Source organism: Bos grunniens, chromosome 2 (assembly GCF_055505025.1).
Source record: "Bos grunniens cultivar Pamir isolate PY7600 chromosome 2, Bosgru_T2T1.0, whole genome shotgun sequence".
Lineage (NCBI taxonomy): Eukaryota > Metazoa > Chordata > Mammalia > Artiodactyla > Bovidae > Bos > Bos grunniens.
In genome coordinates, this window is record NC_141166.1 from 132,370,532 (window position 1) to 132,393,818 (window position 23,287).

A 23,287-nucleotide genomic window follows, 5' to 3' on the forward strand; every position below is an offset into this window, starting at 1 on the left:
CCTTTAGGTCAGACCACACAATGTCCCAGGGTCACTGTTGGGTTAGTTAACCTCATGAATTATCTTAAATTTGAGCATTTCCCCACGACCCCCTTTCAGGTTGTAGCTTTCTGGGCAAGGTCAGCTTCACTGGAAAATCTAAGAACTATGAATCTTAGTTCAGAAAATTTGGCTCTTAAAAAACCAGTGGTACTGCTAGCAACCACAAAAAAAATATAAAAATGAAAGGTAATTGAGGTTCAACACCATACAAAAATATGCAGGTTGAATAAATATGATCAGGTTGGCTATCTCTAAATAATGACTATTCAAAAATTACTATCTACTATTCAAAAAAAAAAAAAGACAAGACAAAGAACAATTTTTACCCATTATGATTTATTCTCTACAATACTTTGTTAAAGAGTTCAATGATTTGCACTCAGAAGTTATATAGCCAAGAGGCAACCAAGTGTAATACAAAGAATTGGTCTAAAGTCTTTGCACTGAAGGCCATACAAAGTCTCTTGCTTCAGGGAAATAAGAATGAAAATAAACAAAAAGAACAAATAGCTCCCTAGGTTCCAGGATCTCAATAGAAAATAACATCAACAGTTAGTGAAATTGTAGGTGTTAACATACCATGGAAAACAGATCTTGTGCAAATATTAACACCCAGGACTTCTGTATAGATGATTTTTATTATAAACAATAAAATATATGTAATGTCTGAACTACAAACCTTTCGTGTTGAAATGGTCTCTAACATGAGTTGCTTTAATATTATGAAGCGAAAAAGTTTAAGAATCTCACAGTGGAAACAATCCAACACTGATAAACTCTAGTGATCAAAGACATTCTCTTTTAATGAAGAACAAGGACAATTCGCAATTACAGAATGTCCTAGCTGTGGGTATTATGAGACAAGCCAACTTTCCAGACCGAAAGGCACTCACAGCTAGGGATGAAACGAACTCCGAACCAAACCAGCCACAGTGGGCTGGTCCCTTAAAAACAGTGGTTACTGTTCAGCTTGAGCAGTCCAAGGACAAAGGAAACACTGAGCAGAAAACATTCCCTTCTCTTTAAACCTACCACTCACACTACATATACTGGCCACCCTCATCACTGCTTTGGTCAAGCAACATGGAAGGCAGGTCAGTTCCAGTTCGGAGTTGTCATTTCCCTACGCAAAGCTGCCATATGGATGATCCAGACTTAGTATTTTTCCTGAGAGCCACCTGCCACACATCTTCATAAGGTGACCATGACCATTTATTTCCAGACCACTTCCTGACTAGGCTCCATTCAGGACAGACACTGAGTGCCATTCCTCACAGGGCCAAACAGTTTTCCTTGGTCGACTCCTGAGTCCTCTTACTAAAGTCAGAGGAACCCGAGCATCTCCATGGCTGGACTCGGATGGGAGCATAAGGGAATGTGCGGGGAGTAAGGCTTCTTCACTCCAAAAACCACTGAGCCCACTTCAGTGTGGTTCTGGGCTTAAGCCCGATTCTTGTGCACTGATTTTTCCCCCCATTTCCTGGGGTTTTAAATTTTCTGTTTTTTTCTTAAATGGCAGGTTTCCTACCCCACCCTCAATAAAATTAAAAAAAAAAAAATACTATACACTGGGAAAGACAAATAGGGCAACATTTCTACAAGAAAAAATAGGCTTGAAAGAGCATGGCACTGTAAATGCTTGCATGACCAGTCTCACTGAGCGTGCTCAGGGGTGAAAGTTTAGCACCATTTTTTTTGCTTTTTTTAAACTTTAGAAATTAAACACAACTTTTAACATAGAAGACTTGAACAGTAATGAGTGTAGCCCTATGTATCAATACTGTTGTACAAATTGGAGGTGGGTGGTTTAGTCCAGAGCTGACCACCCTGACATCAATCCATGGCACCTATAAGTAACTGTCGTCACATTTGTTTGTAACAAGACATTTATTCTCAGCAGCAGGAAATCATGAAACAACTCCTTCATCTTCAGAAGCCTGTTTTCATTAACACTGCGAGGGAAAGGTGGCAGGATGTGGGAGTGTGCCCAGCAGCGAGCTGGTGCTGGAGCCTGGCCCACACACCTGGACATCAGCCCACGCTTCCCTTGCACATTCCACATCCTTAACAGCAGCAGAGGATGGTGCCAAGCACACTGCTCTCCCTAACCCCTCTCTTCAAGAAACAGGACTGCTATGCCTAGAAAAGCATGTGTCATTCCTCAGACTGTCCCTGCTCCCCCCGCCCCCCGCTCCTGGCAGAAGAAAACTCAAAAGATCTTTTGCTTGAATATTTGCCCATTTCAGAAAGCCACACCACTACCACATAAACATTAAAAATAAATTAAATCAAAACATTGTGTTCACTGGGTTGACACCCAATCCACTTTAGAGTTCTCTAAGCATATTGTTGGAAACCAGTGTATCACCTGGAGGGTCTTTTCTTCCAACTGGCCACCTCTCCCTGTGAATCACTTCAGCAGTGCCTCTGTGACAACGTTGTCAAAGCATCTTCCAAATTCCCAACTTCTATGAACTTTGCCACCATATGAGTGAAGAATAGGCAAGAGGAAGGAGAAACCTGCTGACAGCTATTTGGAATCAGCAAAAATGGGAAAGGGAAATATGCCACATGAAAGTATGAATGACCTAAAACAAAATAAGCTATTTGGAACTCTGCCACAGTGGGGTGATGTTTTCCCAGCGTGTTAGGCAAGATAAAGATTCACCTTGTTTAATTACACAGCTTTGTCTAAAGTCCCCATAAAGGACTGAAACATTAACAGTTTTCCCACTTCTACAGGCAAACTAGAAAAAGGAACTCCTCTGCTTAAAGGTCTCTCAGGATGTTTGCCTGAAAAGAAAAACAGCTTGGAGACCCTGGATTCTCTCCTATGACGACGTATCCTTCTAAAACCCAACCCAAGTGCTTGTTGGAACGTCTCTGAGAACCTAGATCCAGCTATAGGCACTGCTACCAGTAGAGGAGTGAGGTAGCCAGGTGGTAAGGAAGAGGTCTCTCCCTTGACACTGCGTGCAGTGATGCCATCAGGACCTCCCGCAGGCATCCCAGTCCATCCTCAGCAGGCCAAACCACAGAGCTTGGTTCAGTCCCAGAAGACTTGATGCAGGAAGAGTGCCAGAAAATCCAACTGAGAGTGGGATGAGAATTAGAACCTTCGAGGCTAATTGAGCAATGAGATCTGCAACGCCATCCAAAGGGCTTCTGATCTTGAGGTGGGTCTCTGTCCAGGAGCCACGGAGGACTCATGGTGCCCACGTTTGACCCTAACATGGCGTCCGCTTATGAAGCATGGAGGTTGTGATCAACTCTCGGTACGCAATAAACTGCAAGTTTAAAAAAAGGAATTTAAAACAACCTAAAAATGTTTCTTGTTGGTCTCCGTTGCCCAGACTGCCAGGGGAATACACCTACTTGATCTGGGGAGGCTGCAGGTGTGTGTGGGGTAAGCCTTCATGGACCATCAATTCCAGCTTCCACTGTGTGTCCGACACACAGGCAGCACATCAGCAGCGGCACCTGCATGCCCAAGTCTTCTGAGCCCACACGGAATTCTCACTAGGCATGGAGGAGCCCCAGTCCAACGGAACCCCGTATTGAGGAAAGGCTGAGATAAGGCTTGGGCCCTCAAGTTCTGTTTCATTCAGTATAAGCCCCCCCTCCCACCTCAGTCAGCTGGAGGCAGACTTGGCAACGGAAGCTAGCATCATAAAATGGTGCAGTAATAGAAGTAACTGGACCAGGAAGAGGAGGCATCTGCTCCAATGATGTCATAGCCATTGGTGGCCACGGGGGGGTGTGACTGGTCATGCAGCCGTGTGTCAGGAGTAATGATTGTAGAGGGGCGGGGCATGAAGAGTGCCATTCTGGAAACAATGCTGTCGAGAAGCTATATACTCTGCATAACTGATTGTCACCTTCTCACTTCGGTACCTGTGTAAGGAAACAGGAAAGGGTGTTAGGAACCCCCAATACTTCATTTTAAAATCACGCAGCAGAGTAAACCAAAAGCTTATTCCACATTTTCAAAGAATAAAATGGAAGACCAAGAGCAATCTTACTTACAGAAAATGAAAGACAGCACAAGAAAACAGTGTTGTTATTACAAATGAACAAGATGAAAAAGCACAGTCACAGTCCACCCCTGAGAATGTTTTCTGCACATCCCACCTTTAAACACTTCATATGCTTATCATTAGGCTGCTCTTAAGCAATCTGCTACTAGGGTCTGGATGAAGAATTTCAAGGTCAAATTATATGGGTGGCAGACGGGAAGATGGCTGCACCAATGCCCAGTGTAAAATGCATTATCTATTTCAGGTTAAAATGTGATAAATTTGACAGAAATGCAACTTCAACTTGCAGAAAAGCAACAAACAAGTTATTTATAACTAAAAGGGGCACAGATACCTAATTCTGGGTCAAATTCTGATGAAGCAGGTTAAAAGATCCTGGGTCTCACTTCCCAGATGAATGTGCCATATCATATATCACAGGGTCATCAGAACAGAATTCATAGCACTTTGGCCTTGCTCTAAAAAGAGCCATGAGTCAGGATGCGAAGCATGGGGTGTTACAAACCTATGGAGCCTACTACAGACCACAGGAGCTGGGTGTGACAATCCTTACCCAGAGCCATCTCTTTCCCTCTGTAATCACTCCTCCACTGCAAGGTGATTATTCCTGAATTTTGACAGGGAAATGGCTGTTCAAATAAATTATAATAATAATGATAATAATAATGCTTTGTATTTGAAGATTTTTCTTTTTTGGAATCCAAAGCATTTCAAAAACATGGGGTTATCTTCCAAATAGACCTGTGAGGTTACTACATGATTATTCAGCATTTTACAGATGAAGAGGCCAACAGAGGCCCACACAAACCCACAGAAGCTACACCTCTCAGGATTTCCAATTTCAATAGGGATGGGAAGAGAACTGACACCTACTGACCACCTACAATACTGCCTGGCCCCAGACTAGAATTTCTGCACACATTACCTTACCACACTCTAGAACAACCCCAAGGCAGGCTTTTTTTTTCTGCTCAGAGAGGCCCAAGTCACACAGCTGGAAGTGGTGGAGCTGGGATTTAGGGTCCAGTTCATACAGATTTTACTATAGACCCCCCCCATAGACGTATTTGCTCCTAAGAGGCAGAGGCGTTTCCTTGTTACTAGTCCATCAACACGCCACCTGACTGCATGTGGTGACTTCGACTGATCCAGGACTTCTGTTATTAAGAGCCTTTTCCCCTGTTTTCAGCTTTCCCACTCAGCCTCCCAACAAGTGGGTCTGGCAAAGACACCCACGATTGTTCAGCAGCTACTCTGCCCCCACTATGCCATCAGCTGAGCTGTGGAGACGCCCAGGATGCTGGGGAGTCTCTGCCTTCTCTGCCACTGCTTCCTCAGAGCTTCAACCTCACATATACTTCTTTGGTTTGGAGACATTAGCAGGGAACATTTTTCTCTTCCCCTGTCTATCAAAAGTATCTTCCATCCAACCCCAACTAAGTTAAAATGACAAGGAAAATGAGACAGTGGCTTACCTGGTGAGTTTGATGGTTTTTCTGAATTCACTGGTAATTGGAGCCTTAAAGCCACCTTTCCTGAGCAAGGAATCTATCGTCTGGATCTGATCCCAGTCTGAGGAGAAGACGGGCACACAGAGGTCAGTGCGCACTGACACCAAACCAGGCAGGCAGTGCCCTAACACAGTGACAGGAGGGCAGCAGCCGGACCCGCTGGGGGCAGGGCAGGCTGGGCGTGGCCCCCACATCCCGGAGTCCTGTCTGCCTCACTGGCAGTCCAAGGAGAGCCAGAGACGTGCGAGGATGCCCAGCACACACTGTCAGTGGCCTTCCCCTTCTTCTGAGTCTTTCCTGTCAGGTATGATCCCAGGACAACTATCTAGAAGCAAATATGGTCCCAACTTAGTTGGCCTAGTGCTGTAACCAGGGCTGCTCTGGGAGAAAGGAGAATTCATATTCTGCAGCCTGCATTCCTTCACGTGCATCTTGATGATTTCTAGGAGTCGTTTTCTACTAGAGGCTCGACAGCAGGACAGAAGCTATTCCCTTGGGAAGGATGGGAAAGTTGTTGCACATCTACTGCTGTGTTGTTCTAGAAATATTTTCACCAGATACAACCAAATATATCAAATTGAAAACCAAACAGAACTCCATAAATCACTTCAGTAGGTGCCTTGATTTTAATTTTCCCAATCAGTTTCCAAATAGAAAAAGTGTTTAATTATTTACCTAAATCATCATCACATCTCACTATTAGGAAATGTTCCTGGTCCATCTCCTTGGACAGAAATGCCAGATTTATGACCTCAAAGAGGTGGCTAAAAGGCTTCCTCTTTTTTAAGCCATATCCCCACTGCTTTCCATGACAGGAACCAACAAGGCAATCCCTCTCCACATAATCAGTTCATTGATATACTGAACTCAGTATTTTCCTCTATTTCAGTTTCATACCTAACTACTAGATATTATTTTTTAAAAAAAGACTAGTTCCAAAAAAGAAAGAAAATTGGGTTGTACACTGCAGAATGCATAAACACCATTTTAAGGTATTCTTCTAAATATTCTTAAAGAGAAAACCTGCCCAGCCCACTTCCTACCTTTAGTGTCCCACTGTAGGAACTACTGAGTTCTTTTTTTCTACAATTACCACTGCAGTTTTGGGGCCAAGAAATACTACTACTCATTGAAAGTAAGTGAAACAGATTACCTGACAAGTATTTACCCCTTTTCCCTCCCAGCTCTTTTGGGGAGTTTCTTATTCTGTAAGAATTTGATAGATATGGAAAGAAAGCCCGCCACTCATACGCAGTCATGCTGCACTGAAAGGCAGCACAGCCCACTCCCCTGCCCTCTGCCTGACAACACTGTGGAGGGTATCACTCCATTTGTCGAACTCACCTTGTTCCTTCGCAACCTCAGGTAAGTAAGTGGCTGTACGTTTGACGCCTTTTTCATTGATGAATTCAATTCGAATCCCATGGACCCCAACCTACAAAAACACACAACCAATAAATGCCGTTTACTTACTCTAATGGAACTTCAATTATCCTCACGTAAATTGACACTGTCCCCTGACCAGCTTGACCCAGGGCTGAGAAAAGGGGAGCCTCATACTTTTCACGACTGACTCTCTCAGGCATAGAAGCTGAAGAAACTGCTGCTTCAGGGAAAGGGAGACTCTATGTGGAGCCACCTCGCTGAGACTATGGAGGCTACATATATCAATTCTCTCAATAACGCATCCAATAATCATGAATATTCCACCTTTAATATTCAAGAACAGGCTACAGGATTTGATCAGGGTTCCTGACTTTTCACATGTGGCTCGTAATAACAACATTTATTCAAGGGCTTACCAAGAAGAATCAGGAATGTTCTCCTTTATCCCATTATTTATTAGACGTGGGAAAAGGACGTGGGAGAGAGCAGACTGGTAAGAAAGGGATTTCTTTCTGCTTCTAATATCGAAGTATCTTTTCTGTCACCCAGGTTGCCTACAACTGCCTCTGACCTCAGCTCTCACATGCTTATACCCTTGCTCAATGAAGGAGATACATTACCATGTACTAACCCGAACCCAAATGCAACGAGAGATGCAGAGTTCCAAATGCGGCTGTTCTCACCTCCCAGTCCAGGTAATCACTGGCATCCTCAAAGTTAGTAAGGAGGGAGACAGAGCAGAAAAGTTTAGGCAGCTCCTCTCGGGTCAGGGGGGGAAATCGGCTGTCCTTAAGTGCACTGGAGGGGACAGAAAACATGAGTGAGGCTGCTCCGGAATTGGGAGCCAATATCATAAGCCTGAAAGTTTACGGCTCTTGAGCTCTGCAGAAAACATTCAATACCCATCAGCACGAACATGCTAAATACAACATGATGCTACTGTCTACACTTGAACTGCTAAGTGACTCACCAGATTAAAGCCCCCACAGCTCCTGACTATCAAAAAGAAACACTCAAGCTTCACCACTCAGAAGAAACAGGCAGTTATTTTCAAATTTTGCAAATAATCTACCCATCTCACGTGTGGTGTCATTACCTGGTTAGCGTGTATTCCCTGAGTCCTGAATGAAGATTCATGGCTGAGAAGGTCCCAATGCAGCCACGAAGCCGCTTGTCCCGCCCTGTCTTCCATGTCACAAAGAGTGGACTGAAAGAGCAAGCACGCAGCAATCAGAGAAGAAAACCTTGGCTTTATCCCTGTCCGCCTGTTCTTCCCCAACACGACTGTTCTCTGATGTGGGCTGTCTGGAAGGCTGCGGCCTCCGGGCGCCGTGCGGCCCCAAGGTGGAGATGGAGAGGAAGTGGCCACGAGGCTCAGGGAGAGGCTCCTGCAGCCCCTGCTCTCAGCTCCGCTCCACTCCGCATGGACACACTGTTTCCTTCCTCCTCTGCTCAGGACTCTCTCTGCTAGTTCTCCACATCTTCCTCCTCCTGTTTACCCTCTTTCTCTGTGTCTCTGTCTCCCAGTTCCACCCTTCCTGAAGACATAGCCTGCACACCTTCTCCCCTCAACCCCATACTGCACCCATCATTATTTCTGTCTCTTCTGTTTATAAATTCCAGAAAAAAAAAAGTCTCCGAGAAAGTTTATTCTGTGGACTTCCCTGATGGTTAAGAATACGCCAGGCAACGCAGGGGTTATGGGTTCAATCCCACATGCAACAAGCCTGCCTGTCACAACTACTGCGCCAGAGCAGCACAACTAGAGTCTGTTCACCGCACAAAATATCCTGGATGATGCAATGAAGATCCCATGTGCCTCAACTAAGACCCAACGCAGCCGAATAAATGAATTTTTTAAAAAAGGCTTATTCTGGGATTTTCCTAGTGTTCCAGCGGCTAAGAATCTGCGTTCCCATGCAGAATCTGCGTTCCCATGCAGTAAACATGAGTTTGATCCCTAGTTGGGGAACTAAGATCCCACGTGCTGAGGGACAATTAAACCTTGAGTGTCACAACGAGAGAGAACCCCACAGGCCGCAACTAAGATCCAATGCAGTCAAAAATAAATAATTCTTTTTTTTTTTTTAAAGCTTATTTTCAGCAGAAGTTACCACTTTCTAGGCCAAAGTCATGTTCCATTAGGCTACATCAAATAGACAGTAATAGATATTTAGACACATGTTACGGGGCTGCCTCCTCTTCTGAAAATTCTTCCATGTTCCTATGCCTTTACGTCTTAAGATTCTTGAGTTAACACTGCTAAAAAGCAACTTACATCTTTAAAGTTACCTTTGATCATTATTACAAGGCAAGATCTCCCACCTACCCATCTTTTCCTTTCAGTAAAACACCTGAACAGCACCAGCCAAAGTTAATGTTTCAAAACCTACTCAAAAACCCTTCCAATTCCACTGTCCCCACAGCCTACAAAGCTGTGGTCACCACCTACTCTTCAAAGTCTGTGTCCCTCTCCTGCAAGGGACGCACCTAATCCCACTCAGGTCAAGGCTCAGACTCTCCATCTACTTAGTTAGGACTTTTCTGTCCACAGATGTCACATGGGAATACTTCCCTAAAAAGCGAGCACATTTTCTCATTCCTTTCCTCTGACACAATCACAGACTAACTTCCCCTCTACTTCTGCCCAGACACTGTGAGGCACACCCGGTTTAGCTGTTGTGTGTGATCTGTCTATTCAAGTCTCCTGAGAGCAAGGACTGTTTCTTCATGCCTGTCTATTCCCCACGCAGCCCTCAGTATGGCACGAACAGTTCTTAGTGAGTCCTCTAAAAGCACCTCCTAAAAAATTAAAAAGCAGCACTGCTCTTTAAATGCACCTCAAAGCTGCCTCCAGTTCTGAGAAAGCAAGCCTTAGCATGCCTTTCTTCACTTGACTTCACCCTTTACATACACATATTCCTTATTTAAGTCACTAACACCTCACGGGAACTTGGGACAGTCTTGAACTAAAAACATCAAAACAAATTCTGACATTCTTGGTGGGGTGCTGGCAGCCCCATGGGACTGACAGTAAGTTATGAGACTCTTGAATGAGTTCCTCGTCTCCAGCCTGGCCCTCAGACACTGGTAGTTCACTCGGATTTCAGCAATGCCTGGGTGTGCAATGGTGTGGTGGTGTGACTTCTCCACATGAGGGTCTGAATGAGCTACCCACTGCCATATGAAACCAAAAGACAAGCAAAATCAAAACTCTCTTGATTCCCAGAATGTAACTTTAACAATAAGCCAATAACTCCTTCAAACGTAGCCTAGTATCCACTTTTGATATTCTGGATATTGTCTGGATATTTTTCATCATTCTTTTCCCATTAACCTTTGCCCAAACCATGTTAAAGCTTTTTATAAGTAGAAGACCGTTGCAAGAAAATAACCCTGGAAAGAGGGTGCCACGCCTTTGTCACCGTCCCCAGCGCGTGACTGCTTTACTCACTAGGGGTCATTGGTGAACCTAGGAAGTCGTGGCTGCGGGAAGCCATAGAGGTGACAGTAGAGGACATCAAAGCAGTAGCAGCACATCTCTGCGGTCACCACCAGGTTCTTGGTGGTGTTGGCAGTTCCATTGGGCCGGGGGAGAGGGCTCAGCGCTCCCGATGCGGGATTCATTCGTGTGATGGGAGAGTTTCCAGGTCCCAGAGTTAAGTCCGACACATTCTCCCGACCACTGCTGCCATCCACATGCTGGTGGTTTTGAAGAGGTCCTGAACTAGAGCCGGGGACAGTTGTGGACTGGTTCCCGTGACTGTGCGTTCCACTTCCAGATAACTTAGGCTTCTTGACCCCACAACAACCTGCTGCCAGCTTGGGCTCAAGTGGAGGAACACAACGTCTTTTTCCCATCCTGATTCAGTGCTTGAGGTCTGGAATGCTGCAGAACCCTAATCCAAAAGAGAACACCCAAGCATTAATTCAAATGTTAGTTAGAAGAACACAAAAATCAGAGAAAGGGTCTACATGGAAGGGGTAGGAGTCATCGAGTTCTTTCTCACACAGGTCACACTGCTCACAAAGGGTGTCAGACCAGTGGGCTGGAAGAGCCTGCATTCCAGACCAGGGACGCCCAACTGTTACCTGAGGGGAAGCTATTTTTCACTTTCCATAAAGGTTATGACCATCATGGATGGAGGCAGGCCAAAGACAGCTCCCTCTTGCCCAGGTCTCCTCAGGCAGAAAGAAGGGTAGAGTGGCAGCCGGTGTGCAGGCGAATGGGGACACTTGGAGACTGACTGAAAGACTGCACCTGACTTGGCAGGCTCTTCATCAGGACGCTTTCTCTACATTTCTACAGGCTCCAAATTGAACCACTCTGTTTCTAAAGAACCCCAGAGGAACTTTCATGTTTTTCCTTGTTAACCACATCCTTTCCGCATTTTCCCCATCACTAACCTCAACTTAGCTGTGTGACTTTAGCTCCAGACCTCTGTGAGGATGGAGAGCAGCCGCTGCTCTGGCAAGAGTGCGCTAACACAAGGCGACCGCCCGCCTTCCGTCCTCACAGCAATCCTGCGGTCCTATTTTCTTTGGTTCGCCTCTGAACGTACTCCAATTTCTACACTTCTATACTTTCAAGACCCCATTCAAAAAAAGCTACAACCAAGCAGAAACCTTTATTCACACAAATGACCCAAGCTTCAATCCTTTTGTGAGGTAGCCATTTCTGCCCTGTCACAGCAAGGCAGAGATGCAAAGCCATCAGTCTGACAAAATGTGGCATTAGATGGGCCAGCAAACCAGAGTTCCAGCTGATAAAGGGAAGGAAGGAATCTTTTTCCATTAAATTCTTTTTCTTAAGAAGCCCAAGGTAAAGATATGTAGCTGTAACATGACCAAGATTCTTTCTGTTATCTATCTCAATAATTGAGACTCATGAAAATAGATCCTAGTTATTTCAATGTTGATAATACCAAAGTTAAAATCCTGCTAACTTGAGAAAAATGTACTTTGTTTTTTCACAAATCACTACATGTTGGTTTTTTTTAAGGGCTTCCCTGGTGGCTCAGACGGTAAAGCATCTGCCTGTAGTGCGGGAGACCCAGGTTTGATCCCTGGGTTGGGAAGATCCCCTAGAGAAGGAAATGGCAACCCACTCCATGGGGTCCAAAATCCCATGGACGGAGGAGCCTGGTAGGCTGCAGTCCATGGGGTCACAAAGAGTCGGACACGACTGAGTGACTTCACTTTCACTTTTCACTTAGTTTTAGCCTCCTACTCAAAATATGTAATTTTCATCTAAAATTTTCTCTGTAATTTGAACACGCAGTACATAATTGCCTTTTTAGGCACTACTCTACTGTATTGTATAGTATTTTGGTTGTAATGTGTACAATCTTTTAAATAAAATTAGGTAAGTGCATACTCGTTTCCAATGCCGTTATTTCTACAGACACAACTTGTCACTTTAGATTGAATGAGATACAAAAATTTCACAAATAGTGCATTTGTTTCTGATATATCCTGATCCCTAACAAAATACATATTTTTGTATTAGGACAATTCTTCGGAAGAAAGTTGTCTCTAGCAGAGGAGTAACGGTTTGCACATTTCGATGTCTAGCTTGCAACAGGCTTCTTTTTGAGAAAGCCTCATGCATGTGATACACTAAAACCTCCAATGATTCTAAGTGTGGATATCACTGTCTTGTTCAGACTGTTAAGAGAGGGAGCAGGAGGTCCTGGTTAAAAATGCTGCCTCCAGACTCAAATGGCCTGGGTTCACATGTGATTCCTCCAGGATTAACCTCTCTATGCCTCAGTTTCAGCAAACTGGGAATTGCTTCATGGGGCTGTTAGGAGAATTGAGTTTATTCTATGTGAAGTGCTTCCATACAGTTTCTGGCATAAAGTTAGCTGCTCTTATCATCTGGGCTCTCATCTGACTGCTCCCCCCAGAGGGGGAGACTCCAGGAAGGCTAGGACTTTGCTGCACACTCAAGGCTTAGAGCACCGAACAGATGCTCTTTAAATAGGATTTCACTTAATCCTCAGAACCACCCAGCAAGGATATTACAATCATTTTACAAAGGAGGAAACTTAGGTTTAATAGGAAAGACACTCTGCCACTGAGTGGCACTAGGTGCCGTTAACTGCCACTGAGTGGCAGAGTCAGTATTTGGACCACAATCTACCTGTCAGACTACAAGGCTTGGGTCTTCCCACCATGCCACAAACAAGAACGAAGCCTGCCAATAATATTCACTGGATTCAGTCCCTTTGCTAAGGGCGTGATTAAAAAAAAAAAAAAAATCAAGGGTATACTGAAAACTAAAAGAATAGCTTGCAAAATTTTGCCCATAAAAATGGAGCCGAGGGAAGCTGACTTCCCTGGTGGACCAGTGGTTAAGAATCCACCTTCCAATTCAGGGGATATGGGTTTGACCCACAGTCGGGGAACTAAGATTCCCACATGCCTCAGAGCAACTAAGCTTGTGCACTGCACTAGTGAGCCTGCAGGCTCTAGAGCCCGTGCTCTACAACGAGAGAAGGCCTCCCACACCACAACCAGAGAATCCCCTCAAGACGCAACAAAGACAGTGCAGCCAACATAATTTTAAAAAAAAGGAGGAGCAGGGGGAAAAAACCAAAACCTAAGCCCAAAGCTCTGCCATCACCCTGACAACGACCAGTGCCCCTGCCGTAGTCACTTGCGTCCACAACGAGTGACACTGGCCTCCGAGCCCTCACTTGACTGTCCTCCTTGGCCTAACTGTGGGCAGAGGCTTTAGGGCATGTGTTCAACGAAGCAGAGGGACCTTGTCTCGAGAGCTAGAGCTTTAGCAGCACCAATAGGGCCCTGAGGCTCTGCCTCTAGAGTCCCAACGTTCAAAGAAGCAAAGAGAAGGGATGAAATAACAGTAAGTTAAAAAAAGAAATCCTTCCTCATTCTCCTTATACCACAGGCCGCTTGAAGGAAGAGAGAAATGTCATGAGATAGTGGTAACTCAGGTGTTCCTCCCAAGGTGCCATCAGCTCTCTGATGGGTGAAACACCCCGTAACAGAGCAGTAGGTTTTCAAACCACGCCAAGGCAGGTGAGGTCAAGCTCAGGAAGATTCTGCCTACACCAGTGGTCCCCAATCTTTCTGGCCCAGGACTGGTTTCAGGACAATTCAAACACATTTATCGTGCACTTTATTTTTAATCCAATGCCACCGCTGATCTGACAGGAGGTACTGGTCCGAGGCCTGTAGCTGGTGACCCCTGGCCTACCCATAATGCACAACCACTGCTCTGTAGGGGGGCATACCAAGAGATTACATTTAGCAATTCACCCACACCATCCCCAACTGTGATTTGTAATCAACAGAGCCAACCCAAACCTTGTGGATCCTCAGGACCAAGTTTTCTCTGGAGGCCACTAAACAAACAATTCAATCAATATTCTCAATTAGTGACTAAAGGCAGAGTTAGAGACTTTCTGCATCAAAACTATATTAGAAGGCATTTTTTAAAATTTATTCCATAAAACTTAAATCTTTAGAAAACTTCAAACATAAAGTAAAAGAGTATAATGAACCCAATACTCAGCTTTAATAATTTTCAACAAAGGGCCAAACTTATTTCATCCACAGCCTACTTACTCCATCTCCCTCACCCTACTGAATTATTTAAGGTTTGTTTTTTAAATGGGCCAAAATTTTACGTGTATGTCAGCGTAAAGCAAATATTAACTAAACAGTACAGACCGTGAAGGTGCTGGTAGTGAGTACTTTTATTTACATAGCAACCACTGCCTATCCACTCCATCAGGTTTCCCTCTCAGTGAGACTCTCCTAACCCAACTCCAACAAAGTGGGCTGCTGCTACTGCTAAGCCGCTTCAGTCGTGTCCGACCCTGCACGACCCCAAAGACGGCAGCCCACCAGGCTCCCCCGTCCCTGGGATTCTCCAGGCAAGAACACTGGAGTGGGCTGCCATTGCCTTCTCCAATGTGTGAAAGTGAAAAGCGAAAGTGAAGTCGCTCAGTCGTGTCCGACCCTCAGCGACCCCATGGACTGCAGCCTTCCAGGCTCCTCCGTCCATGGGATGTTCCAGGCAAGAGTACTGGAGTGGGGTGCCAGTGCCTTCCTCACCACAACTAAGTGTCCCAGACCTGGCTCCCAGGACCGTCCCACAGTGACAAAAGACATTGATTCTCCAACAGCTCTGTTTCTGAGGGCACAGTGTAAGATCCCTCAGAATACTTTCAATGCAATAGACTAACCTGCTGTGACCGACTAAAAATACCCCTAAGGACATACATATTCTACCTCTCTTAGAAAACTATGCCTTTGTTCTCACGCTTCCCCAAAACGTCATAAAAACTACCAGCAACGGTCATGGGAGTAACCGAATGGCTACTGTCAAGTTGGTTCATCTGAAGTAACTGGAATCAGGTAAAAATCCTTGCTTTATAAACACATATACCACAGAGACCCTTCTGGAGCCTTCAGCTGGCTAACCTCAAGCTAACCTCAGGGCCATTTTAAGGGCCTATAATAGTGATGTCATTTTCCTACACTCCGTCTACTTTAGAACAAACAATGAGAACAAGCTAGTTAAAACTGGATTTCTACCAGATGGAGACAATACCCATACTTCCACAAAGAGCTGGAGGAAATAACAGGAGTCACTGTTTCACCTCTTAAGGCCTCCTAACCTAGCAAGTGTCCAGTGAAGTTGTTCTCAGTGTTGAAAGTCACCATGCCCTTTATCTGACACACAGTGCTCAAGGGATCCTGACCCTCATGAGGGTCCACAACAAAGGCACCTTTGCGGCCTGAGGGGAAGGTGAGTGGGTACAAAGCCGCCTGAATTCCAGCCGGGGCTGAACTCACCAGTACCTTCAGTCGCAGAAGCTGGGCTGCATTTCCGTTTTTTTCCCCCACAACACTTAACCCAGCGTCCTGCATATGGTACACACATCAACAATCTTATTTACAGATCTCCCAGCAACTTCATTTAAGTTAGCCTTTCTAATAAAACGAGTATTTATGGAACAGCCTGATCTTTACTCTGTTCCACTGCGAGGGGCTGACTGTTGAGTGTGTCAGAAGCCGAAGGTGACTGAAATACAAGTATCTATTCTTATCAACAACGTCAATTCTACTCAGCCCAAACCAAGGCGTGGTTTAATTCAAGCAAAACGGATAGCTAATGTGGACCATTCATTCTAAAAATCAGGTCAAATATCCCCTACACTAACTTCATGCTAAAAATCAGGTCAAACACCCCCTACACTAACTTTGTGGTTTGGTTTATACTGGTAGCTGTTCTCTGCCAAATCACAGCAGTTGGTCAGTCCTAGGCTTGGCCTCAGGGGCTACTTACCTGTAGGTTGCTCAAGGCTTTCCTTTCAAACGCCGTGTCTAGTTTCTAAACTGCATGTGACAAGAACTTTCCTACTTTTTTAAAATGATGGAGCACTTTAAAAGCATTATTTGTCAGGAGGGCAATTTACAATTTCAGAAGTTAATGGAAATGATGTGTCATAAATTGCTGATATTTATAAACAAGATGTGGAGACCAGTGCTGAGGGGAGGGTGCGAGGGCATCCTGACAGACACGGCTGGCTGGGCAGGAGGGCCTTCTTCCCTCACTGGGGGTCCCTTCCAAGGCTCCAAAGTCCACTGAAAACAACAAGCTGATGCCTTCCCAGAGCAGCTCCCACCCTCAGAGGACAGAGTCCAGGCTTCGGGGTCACCATCTAGGCTCAAATCCCAAATCTGATTTAGCAGGTACAGGCTGTGCAGACTCAGGCAGGCTGTCCGTCTCTGGATGTAGGCTCCTGCTACCACAGAGGGTTTCTCTGTGAGCATTCACTGAGTAAGACGTGAAAAACATCTAGCTGATCTTTGGCACAGAACTACTATTTATTAAAGCGTCTACTATTACTATTAATATGGGGTTATTATTCTAATGACCTTGATGCTTTTCCTCTTTGGGGACCCATACTTCTAATAAGTCATCCATTGATCTTTTCATTGTGAGATGCCAGGAAGTATAAGGAATATTGGGCTTACAGCTGTGCAGTTCTATTCTACAAACATCCTCTTTTAAGTTTGAAGCCATATAACAAAAAGAAACTAAATTTACTAAATACACTACTATTACAAAAATCTTGATATATATTGAGTACTAACAGAACTACCGAGTCAAAATAGTTAGATTTCCAATAACCAATAATAATTTTCTAGATAAAAATATCTAGAAAGGCTAGGAGGTAGGAAAAAAAAATAGGTTCACCTTTGGATGACAAATTTCAAAATAGCTATTCAGGGGCATGACCTTTTAACAACAACAACAACAACAAAACAGACTTGGGAAGCAGGAAAAAGGCAAAAAAAGGGGGGAGAGGTTCTCTGCATTTTCTTCTGTTATTACTAGTGTCCAGATGTCTATTCAAACCAAATTTACACAGAGGGGAACAGACTGCTGTTTCCTTTGTGACACAGAAGTGAACTGAAATTCAATTTAATAATTATTTGAGTATGAAATGGCACGTAAGCTATATTCTGGCCTACTTAAGGAACTATTCCAAGAAATAGTCAGATGAAAGACCCACAAAACATTCTGGACATTATTCCAAATAATCATCTCTGTATTTCTGAAAGCCAATCATACACACATACATATCTGAAACATTTGCTGTGTAAAAATTTTCCCTGAGAAAAACAGATCTGCCTATACAACTGCTTTTTAAACTTACAGATTTAGAAAAACACACAATACTATACACCTTCGTATGAACTTAGCTTAAGGAAAAACATGAATATAAGAAATCAAATGTTTTGTTTTCTTTTTAGATCCCCTCCCTTAACTATGTGAGCTATGGCAGGATGCCAGATCTTTCTGGGCCTCAGTTCTTTCATTTGTAAAATGAAAATATTTGTCCCCAGCCTTGCTCACAGATAGACTGTGAGGCTCCAATAAGATATGAAGCATTCTGAAAAACTTTTTTACAAGTGTTTGCATACCATCAGAAGAGACCCAGCAGTAATAAAAAATTTCCCAGAACTCTGTTTACATGTAAAATTTTAGTTATTTTTAAGAAAACAGTATCACCCTAGCAGATTTAGGGCAAAATGTTCCAAAATTCTCTGAAAATTATAACCATATGGAAGACATCTGATCATTGACCTTGATAGAAACTGTATTAACCTCTGAGTTAAGATCTTTGTCTTTAAATAGTAGTTTGGGAAGGGGCGGGAGGCGAACCTTTATGCAACCCAAGGGTAAGTGTAATGCTACAAAACCATCTAAGTTACTCTAATAGGGTTATGGAAAATAAACTTGTTTTTTACCAATTAAAATTATTTTAAAAGCGAGCAAGCGGAAGTGGAAGGATTCATGAAGTTTAGGACACTCATGTAAGTAGAAAAACAGAAATGAACAAAGTAAACATATATTGTAGTCCAAGCACAGGCCTAAAACCAAGAGAAGACAAAAAAATAAAAGCAACACAATTCCATTCTAAGTATGTCCAAGGTAATACTCACTGAAAGCAGAAAGTTTGTATTGTCAGGGGAACAGCTATAACAGAGGAGGGGAGCTATTTTGTCTCTGAAATGAATTTTCTTCCTTCTGATTCCATTCCTTCTTCCTGTACCTAAGATGGAAATGCAGGTGCAGTGAGTGAACAAAACCAAGGCAGTGAGGAGGTAAGAGATGGTTTTTGAAAGGACTACAACAGAGTAATTTCTAGGAAGGAAAAAAAAAAAGCTAAGGAACAGGTTTTCCTTAAGTCAAAACATTTCAAAATCTAAATATAAGGTGGCAAGGGCAGCCCCCTGCAGTAAACCACCTCGTTCCTGAGGTCAACACCAAGAAGGGAGGACAAGGAAGATTAAAGGTTTTATTGAACCTGAACATGAAACACACATTAAAACTTCCTCCACCACTAATTTAGATCAGAAGTTGCTCTCAGGCCAAGATACACCATCTCAAAGTTTTCTACTGGTTTCAGACTACAAACAAGACTCCCAAATTCTCTGCAAACATGGCGCTGAAGGATTACTGGACAGCATGTCAGGGTCCTGAGGACAGGCCATCTTGTTATCCCAGAAGGAGATGATAACTGTTGGTAACAGTCAGTCATCATTACTCTTAGGCTGGCATAAATTTTTTCATAATCTCACCAACTCTCCCCACCCCCCAGTAGTAGATATGAGTTATTCCCAAAGATGTAAACAGGAGACTCCAGGCCCCACCCACTCTATCCAAGGAGAGGGCAGTGAAAGAGGATAGGCCCAGAGGGATAAGGGTGAGAGAGTGTGGCAAAGTGAGGAGTTCAGATCAGGACAGGGAACGGAGGAGGGCAAGTAATGAAGGGCAAAATCCACAGCCTGGGAAGGAGGGAGGAATAAAACCCACAGAATATCAGGTGGAAATAGGGGCTTTGGGTGGATAAGGAAGGACAGAATGAAAGTGGGGTTTAAAAAAAAAAAAAGATTAATGAAAGGCGAGAGCGTGCGTGTTAAAGAGTTTACCAAAGAAAGGGCGAGATACAGAGGGGAGAGGAGAGACCAGAGCGGGGAGGGGCCAAGCGGGCAGAGAGAAAGGTAAAAGGTAAGAAAAAGGTGATGGAAGGAAAGCGCGGGGCGCTAGGAGGAGTCGGGAGACGACCCAGCGACGGGTAGGGCAGCTGAGGCCGAGCCGCGGGGGTGGAATCCAGACGCCAAGCGGGGGAGGGGGCGCCGGGACGGGGGGCAAGGGCCGCCAGGCGGCGCCGGAGACCACCAAACTTTACACGACCCGAGACTGTTTCCAGGAGGGAGTGGAGAAAAGAGTGGGAGCCTCGCCTGGCCTCGCCCGGCCTCTCCTCGCGGCCCGGGGCAGGGGCGTCAGCCCACCCCCTCCCCAGCGCGTCTCCCGACCCGCCCGCCCCCCGGTGGGCACACGCGGCCCGCAGGCCCAGCCTGCCGCCTCCCTCCCCGGCCGCTCGGGAGCCCCCTCCCCACGCTGCCCCGGGACCCTCGCCCCGAACCCGGGGGGCCCGCTCCCCGGCCCCTCCAGTCGCCGCGGAGTGAGGAGGCCCGGAGGGCACGGTGGCAGAGCGAGAGAGGGCGGCCCGGCGGGGCGGGGGAAGAGGGCGCGGCGCGGACCGAGTTTCCCACCTTTTCTCCTGGCCCAGACGTAGCCGGGGCAGACGGGACCTCTCGCGCTCTGCCTCCTCCTCCTGCTTCATGGAGCCATGCGCCTGGGTGGGGGCTCCCGAGAGAAGCGGGCCGCGGGCGGGCCGGACGCGCGGCGCGGACGGGGCGGGGCCAAGAAGGCCGGCAGGGGGCGGGCGGAGGAGGAAGCTGCGGGGCGGCGGTGGCGGCGGGGAAGAACTGCTAGAGGTATTCCCCGGGCAGCTGGAGGACTGAGCCGAGTCGGGACCCGAGTCTTCCGGTATCCCAGCAGCCACCGGAGGCAGTGAGGTAATGGAGGAAGAATGTAGGGAGTCCTCCAGTGGACCACACGCCCTCTAGCGAGGCGCCAAAACCATAGAGATTAAGGGGCCGCCGGAGCACCGCCCCGCTACTGTCACGTGGCCTGACTCTGCGTACTTTATTGGCTGGCTCCGACTCTACGGGGTTGAATTTAGGAGACTGCTTCCTATTCTTGTGGCCGAATCTCAGGCAGTTGGAATAAAGAGGGGAGGACAGTAAGGCGCGAGAGGAGGTTTGCACGCTGGTTCCCCTCAGGTCGTTGAGCGGGCCGAGGGGTGCGCTGGGCTGTCAGGCTGGCCGGCGCAGAGCACGCCGGGTCCCCTTGGCTTCTGCGAGCGAGTTCGGAGCGCGCCGGGAGTTGTAGTGCGGCCGGCTGGGCGGCATTGTCCGCCGGGACAAGGCCTAAGTGCCAGCTGGGTATGCCAGCCGGGTGCCCGGGTGCCCGGGTGCTGCGGCCTCGCAGCTCCGCTCTCTCTCGCGTTAGAACCCAAGCGTCCTGGCGCGCGTCGCTTCCCCCGACCGAGCCGCAGCCTTAGAAAGCAGCCAGGAAGGGGCTGCTGAGACCAGCTTTAAATAAAGGCGACCCCCTGGCTCTGGCCAGATCCACGGGATAGATGTTCCAGGCTCTGGGCCAGTCTCCTCATGGATGAAAAAGAGCAAACCATATGGGCCAACAGCCCATCTCTGTCTTGACCCGCTGCGTCCCAGTCTGGAGACCACGCAGGTAGAATTGCCCACAGTACAGGCTTAATTCAGTAGGTCGACTAAGAACATTCCTCAGTACTGGCAGGGCAGGGGCCTCAAAAAGAGCACTACAAAAACCAGTTTTTAAAAATTAGGAGTAAATAGTTGTAATTGCAAATATTTGCTATTTCATATGATGACTTAGCACTCATTTTAATTACAGATGGAGTTGCACAAAAAGTCTTATTTCTGCCTTGCTCCCTCACCTTAACCAAATAGTTTAGGCTCTGCAGCAAAAGCATGCTCTGTTTTAAAGCATTTCCAGTCTTGCTAAAAACACACAGTCAAGCCCACAGTTTTGTTTATGCACAAAGGAATCCTAACGTGTTTGTCCTCAAGGAGCAAAGACAAGTATCTAGTAAAAAATGCAAATCATATCTTAACAGTGAAGCTTTCCAGCAAAAGCCTTCTGCTCTGGAATGCATAATGTACTAAAGCATAATAAGATCTACTACTACAGACTTTTAGCTTAATTACCTGTACGCAGCAAAAACCGAGGAAACAGAGTTATTGGTGCCTCTCAGACCTGGCACTCTCAGAAAACCTGGCAAAGCGCAGCAGTGGGAAGAAGAGACGATGATGCCTTGCAGAACAGGAGGTCGATTTTTTTTTTTAAGCCATCTATAGCAGTCTTCATAATTCCTGTCAGTTTTGACGCACTTATCTGTCGTTGAGGCCCACGTTGGCCAGTTTCTAACCACTTGTCAGACTGAAAAACTCCAAATTAAATAATCCCATGGTCTAGAGCCAAAATCAGGAGGCAGCAAGCCAGAGGTCATTTGTTTGTTGGTTTCTGAAGAAGACCAGATATTGACTTTAAATAATCGCAATAAGTTTCACATAGTGAAGGTCTTTCCAACTGAAAGTTTTAAAACAAGGCATCTGGAAAAGGGCCTCAGTCTGTTGCTCCCGGGGTGGTACTATATTGTCACTGAGTAATCCACAGATAAGGAAGTTATTGCGCCCTGGTTATCAAGCTGCCAGGAGGTAAATGATGGAATCAGGTTGGGTCTGAAACACTCTCAAATTAAAAAAAACAAAAACAAAAACCTCGCCTTGAGCTGTGAAAAGGCTTTTTACTGAGAAGTAGGACCCATATACTATTTCTGTTGTTTACTGAGCCCAAAAGGCAAAGGGTTAGGACTTTTTAAAAGGTCACTTTGGGGTCACCTCACATCAGCAATCAACAGTCTGAACTGGTGCAAAAAATAAACAGTGAAATTAGGATTAGGAACAAGGAAGAAATGAGAGCAATTTATGCCGTAAATGTGGAAGGGCCTGTGTCTTATTGTCTCATCTCTCGCACATAATTCAGAAACCTGGTACACAGTAGGCATACAATAATTTGTAGCCTGAATGATTAAGTGAAGAAGAAAGCCAGAAAGCAGTGGGAAGGTAATATATTAGTAGCTGGGAAAGGGGAACTACAAAAGAGCTAAGTGGCTCAAGTGCTATGCATGGTCCTGAAATGTCACCCTAATCTGCTGTACCACTCTATTAAAATACCCTCTATCAAAATATCAGATCAAATTGTCGCTCTCCCTATCTTTCCATGATTCTGACCTTGAATGGTTAAGAATATATGGTAATGTAAGAGATGAGATCTTAATTGTTTCCACCACAAAAAGAAATGATCATTAGGTCACATGATAGAGACATTAGCTAACTCTCCTAGTGGTAATCATAGTACAGTATATAAATGTGTCAAATCAACACGTTGTATACCTTAAACTTATATTAATACAATGTTATATGGCAATTATATCTCAATATTTTAAAAAGTATGTTATAGGTCAATTATATCTCAATTTTTGAAATGATTACGAGAGAATGGAGGGGCTTCCCTGGTAATACAGTGGATAAGAGTCCGCCTACCAATGCAGGGGACACGGGTTTTATCCCTGGTGCGGAGGATCTCATGTGCCCCGGAGCAACTAAAGCCCATGCACAGCAACTCTAGAGCCCAGGAGCCGCAACTACTGAAGCCCACATGTCCTAGAGTCTGTGCTCTGCAACAAGAGAAGCCACTGCAATGAGAAGCCTATGCACCGCGACAACAAAGAGTAGCGGTGCAAGTAGAGAAAGCCTTTACATAGCAACGAAGACATGTACAACCAAAAAATTTCAGTTCAGTTCGGT

General features: G+C 45.5%; 1 protein-coding gene across 7 annotated transcripts; it reads right to left on the bottom strand.

The window, feature by feature from the left end:
• Nucleotides 1-359: 359 nt before the first annotated feature.
• On the bottom strand, nucleotides 360-20,430 carry AMMECR1L (AMMECR1 like). 7 transcript variants are annotated; one of them, XR_015149160.1, is made up of 9 exons: nucleotides 20,087-20,380; nucleotides 18,470-18,579; nucleotides 10,431-10,875; nucleotides 8,073-8,183; nucleotides 7,608-7,774; nucleotides 6,935-7,025; nucleotides 5,555-5,651; nucleotides 4,633-4,686; nucleotides 360-3,936 (listed from the first exon to the last, which is right to left on the bottom strand). XR_015149160.1 is itself a non-coding variant. In XM_086362464.1 (9 exons), exons 3-8 carry the CDS (start codon nucleotides 10,835-10,837, stop codon nucleotides 4,659-4,661), a joined length of 849 nt encoding a protein of 282 aa, XP_086218590.1. In that variant the 5' UTR covers nucleotides 10,838-10,875; nucleotides 18,470-18,579; nucleotides 20,087-20,380; the 3' UTR covers nucleotides 360-3,936; nucleotides 4,633-4,658. The 7 variants fall into 7 exon arrangements, 4 of the variants coding, with proteins under 4 accessions (XP_086218590.1, XP_086218576.1, XP_086218596.1 ...); XM_086362464.1 differs by having other exon boundaries at nucleotides 7,660-7,774; XR_015149159.1 differs by lacking the exon at nucleotides 4,633-4,686.
• Between the last annotated feature and the right edge of the window lie 2,857 nt (nucleotides 20,431-23,287).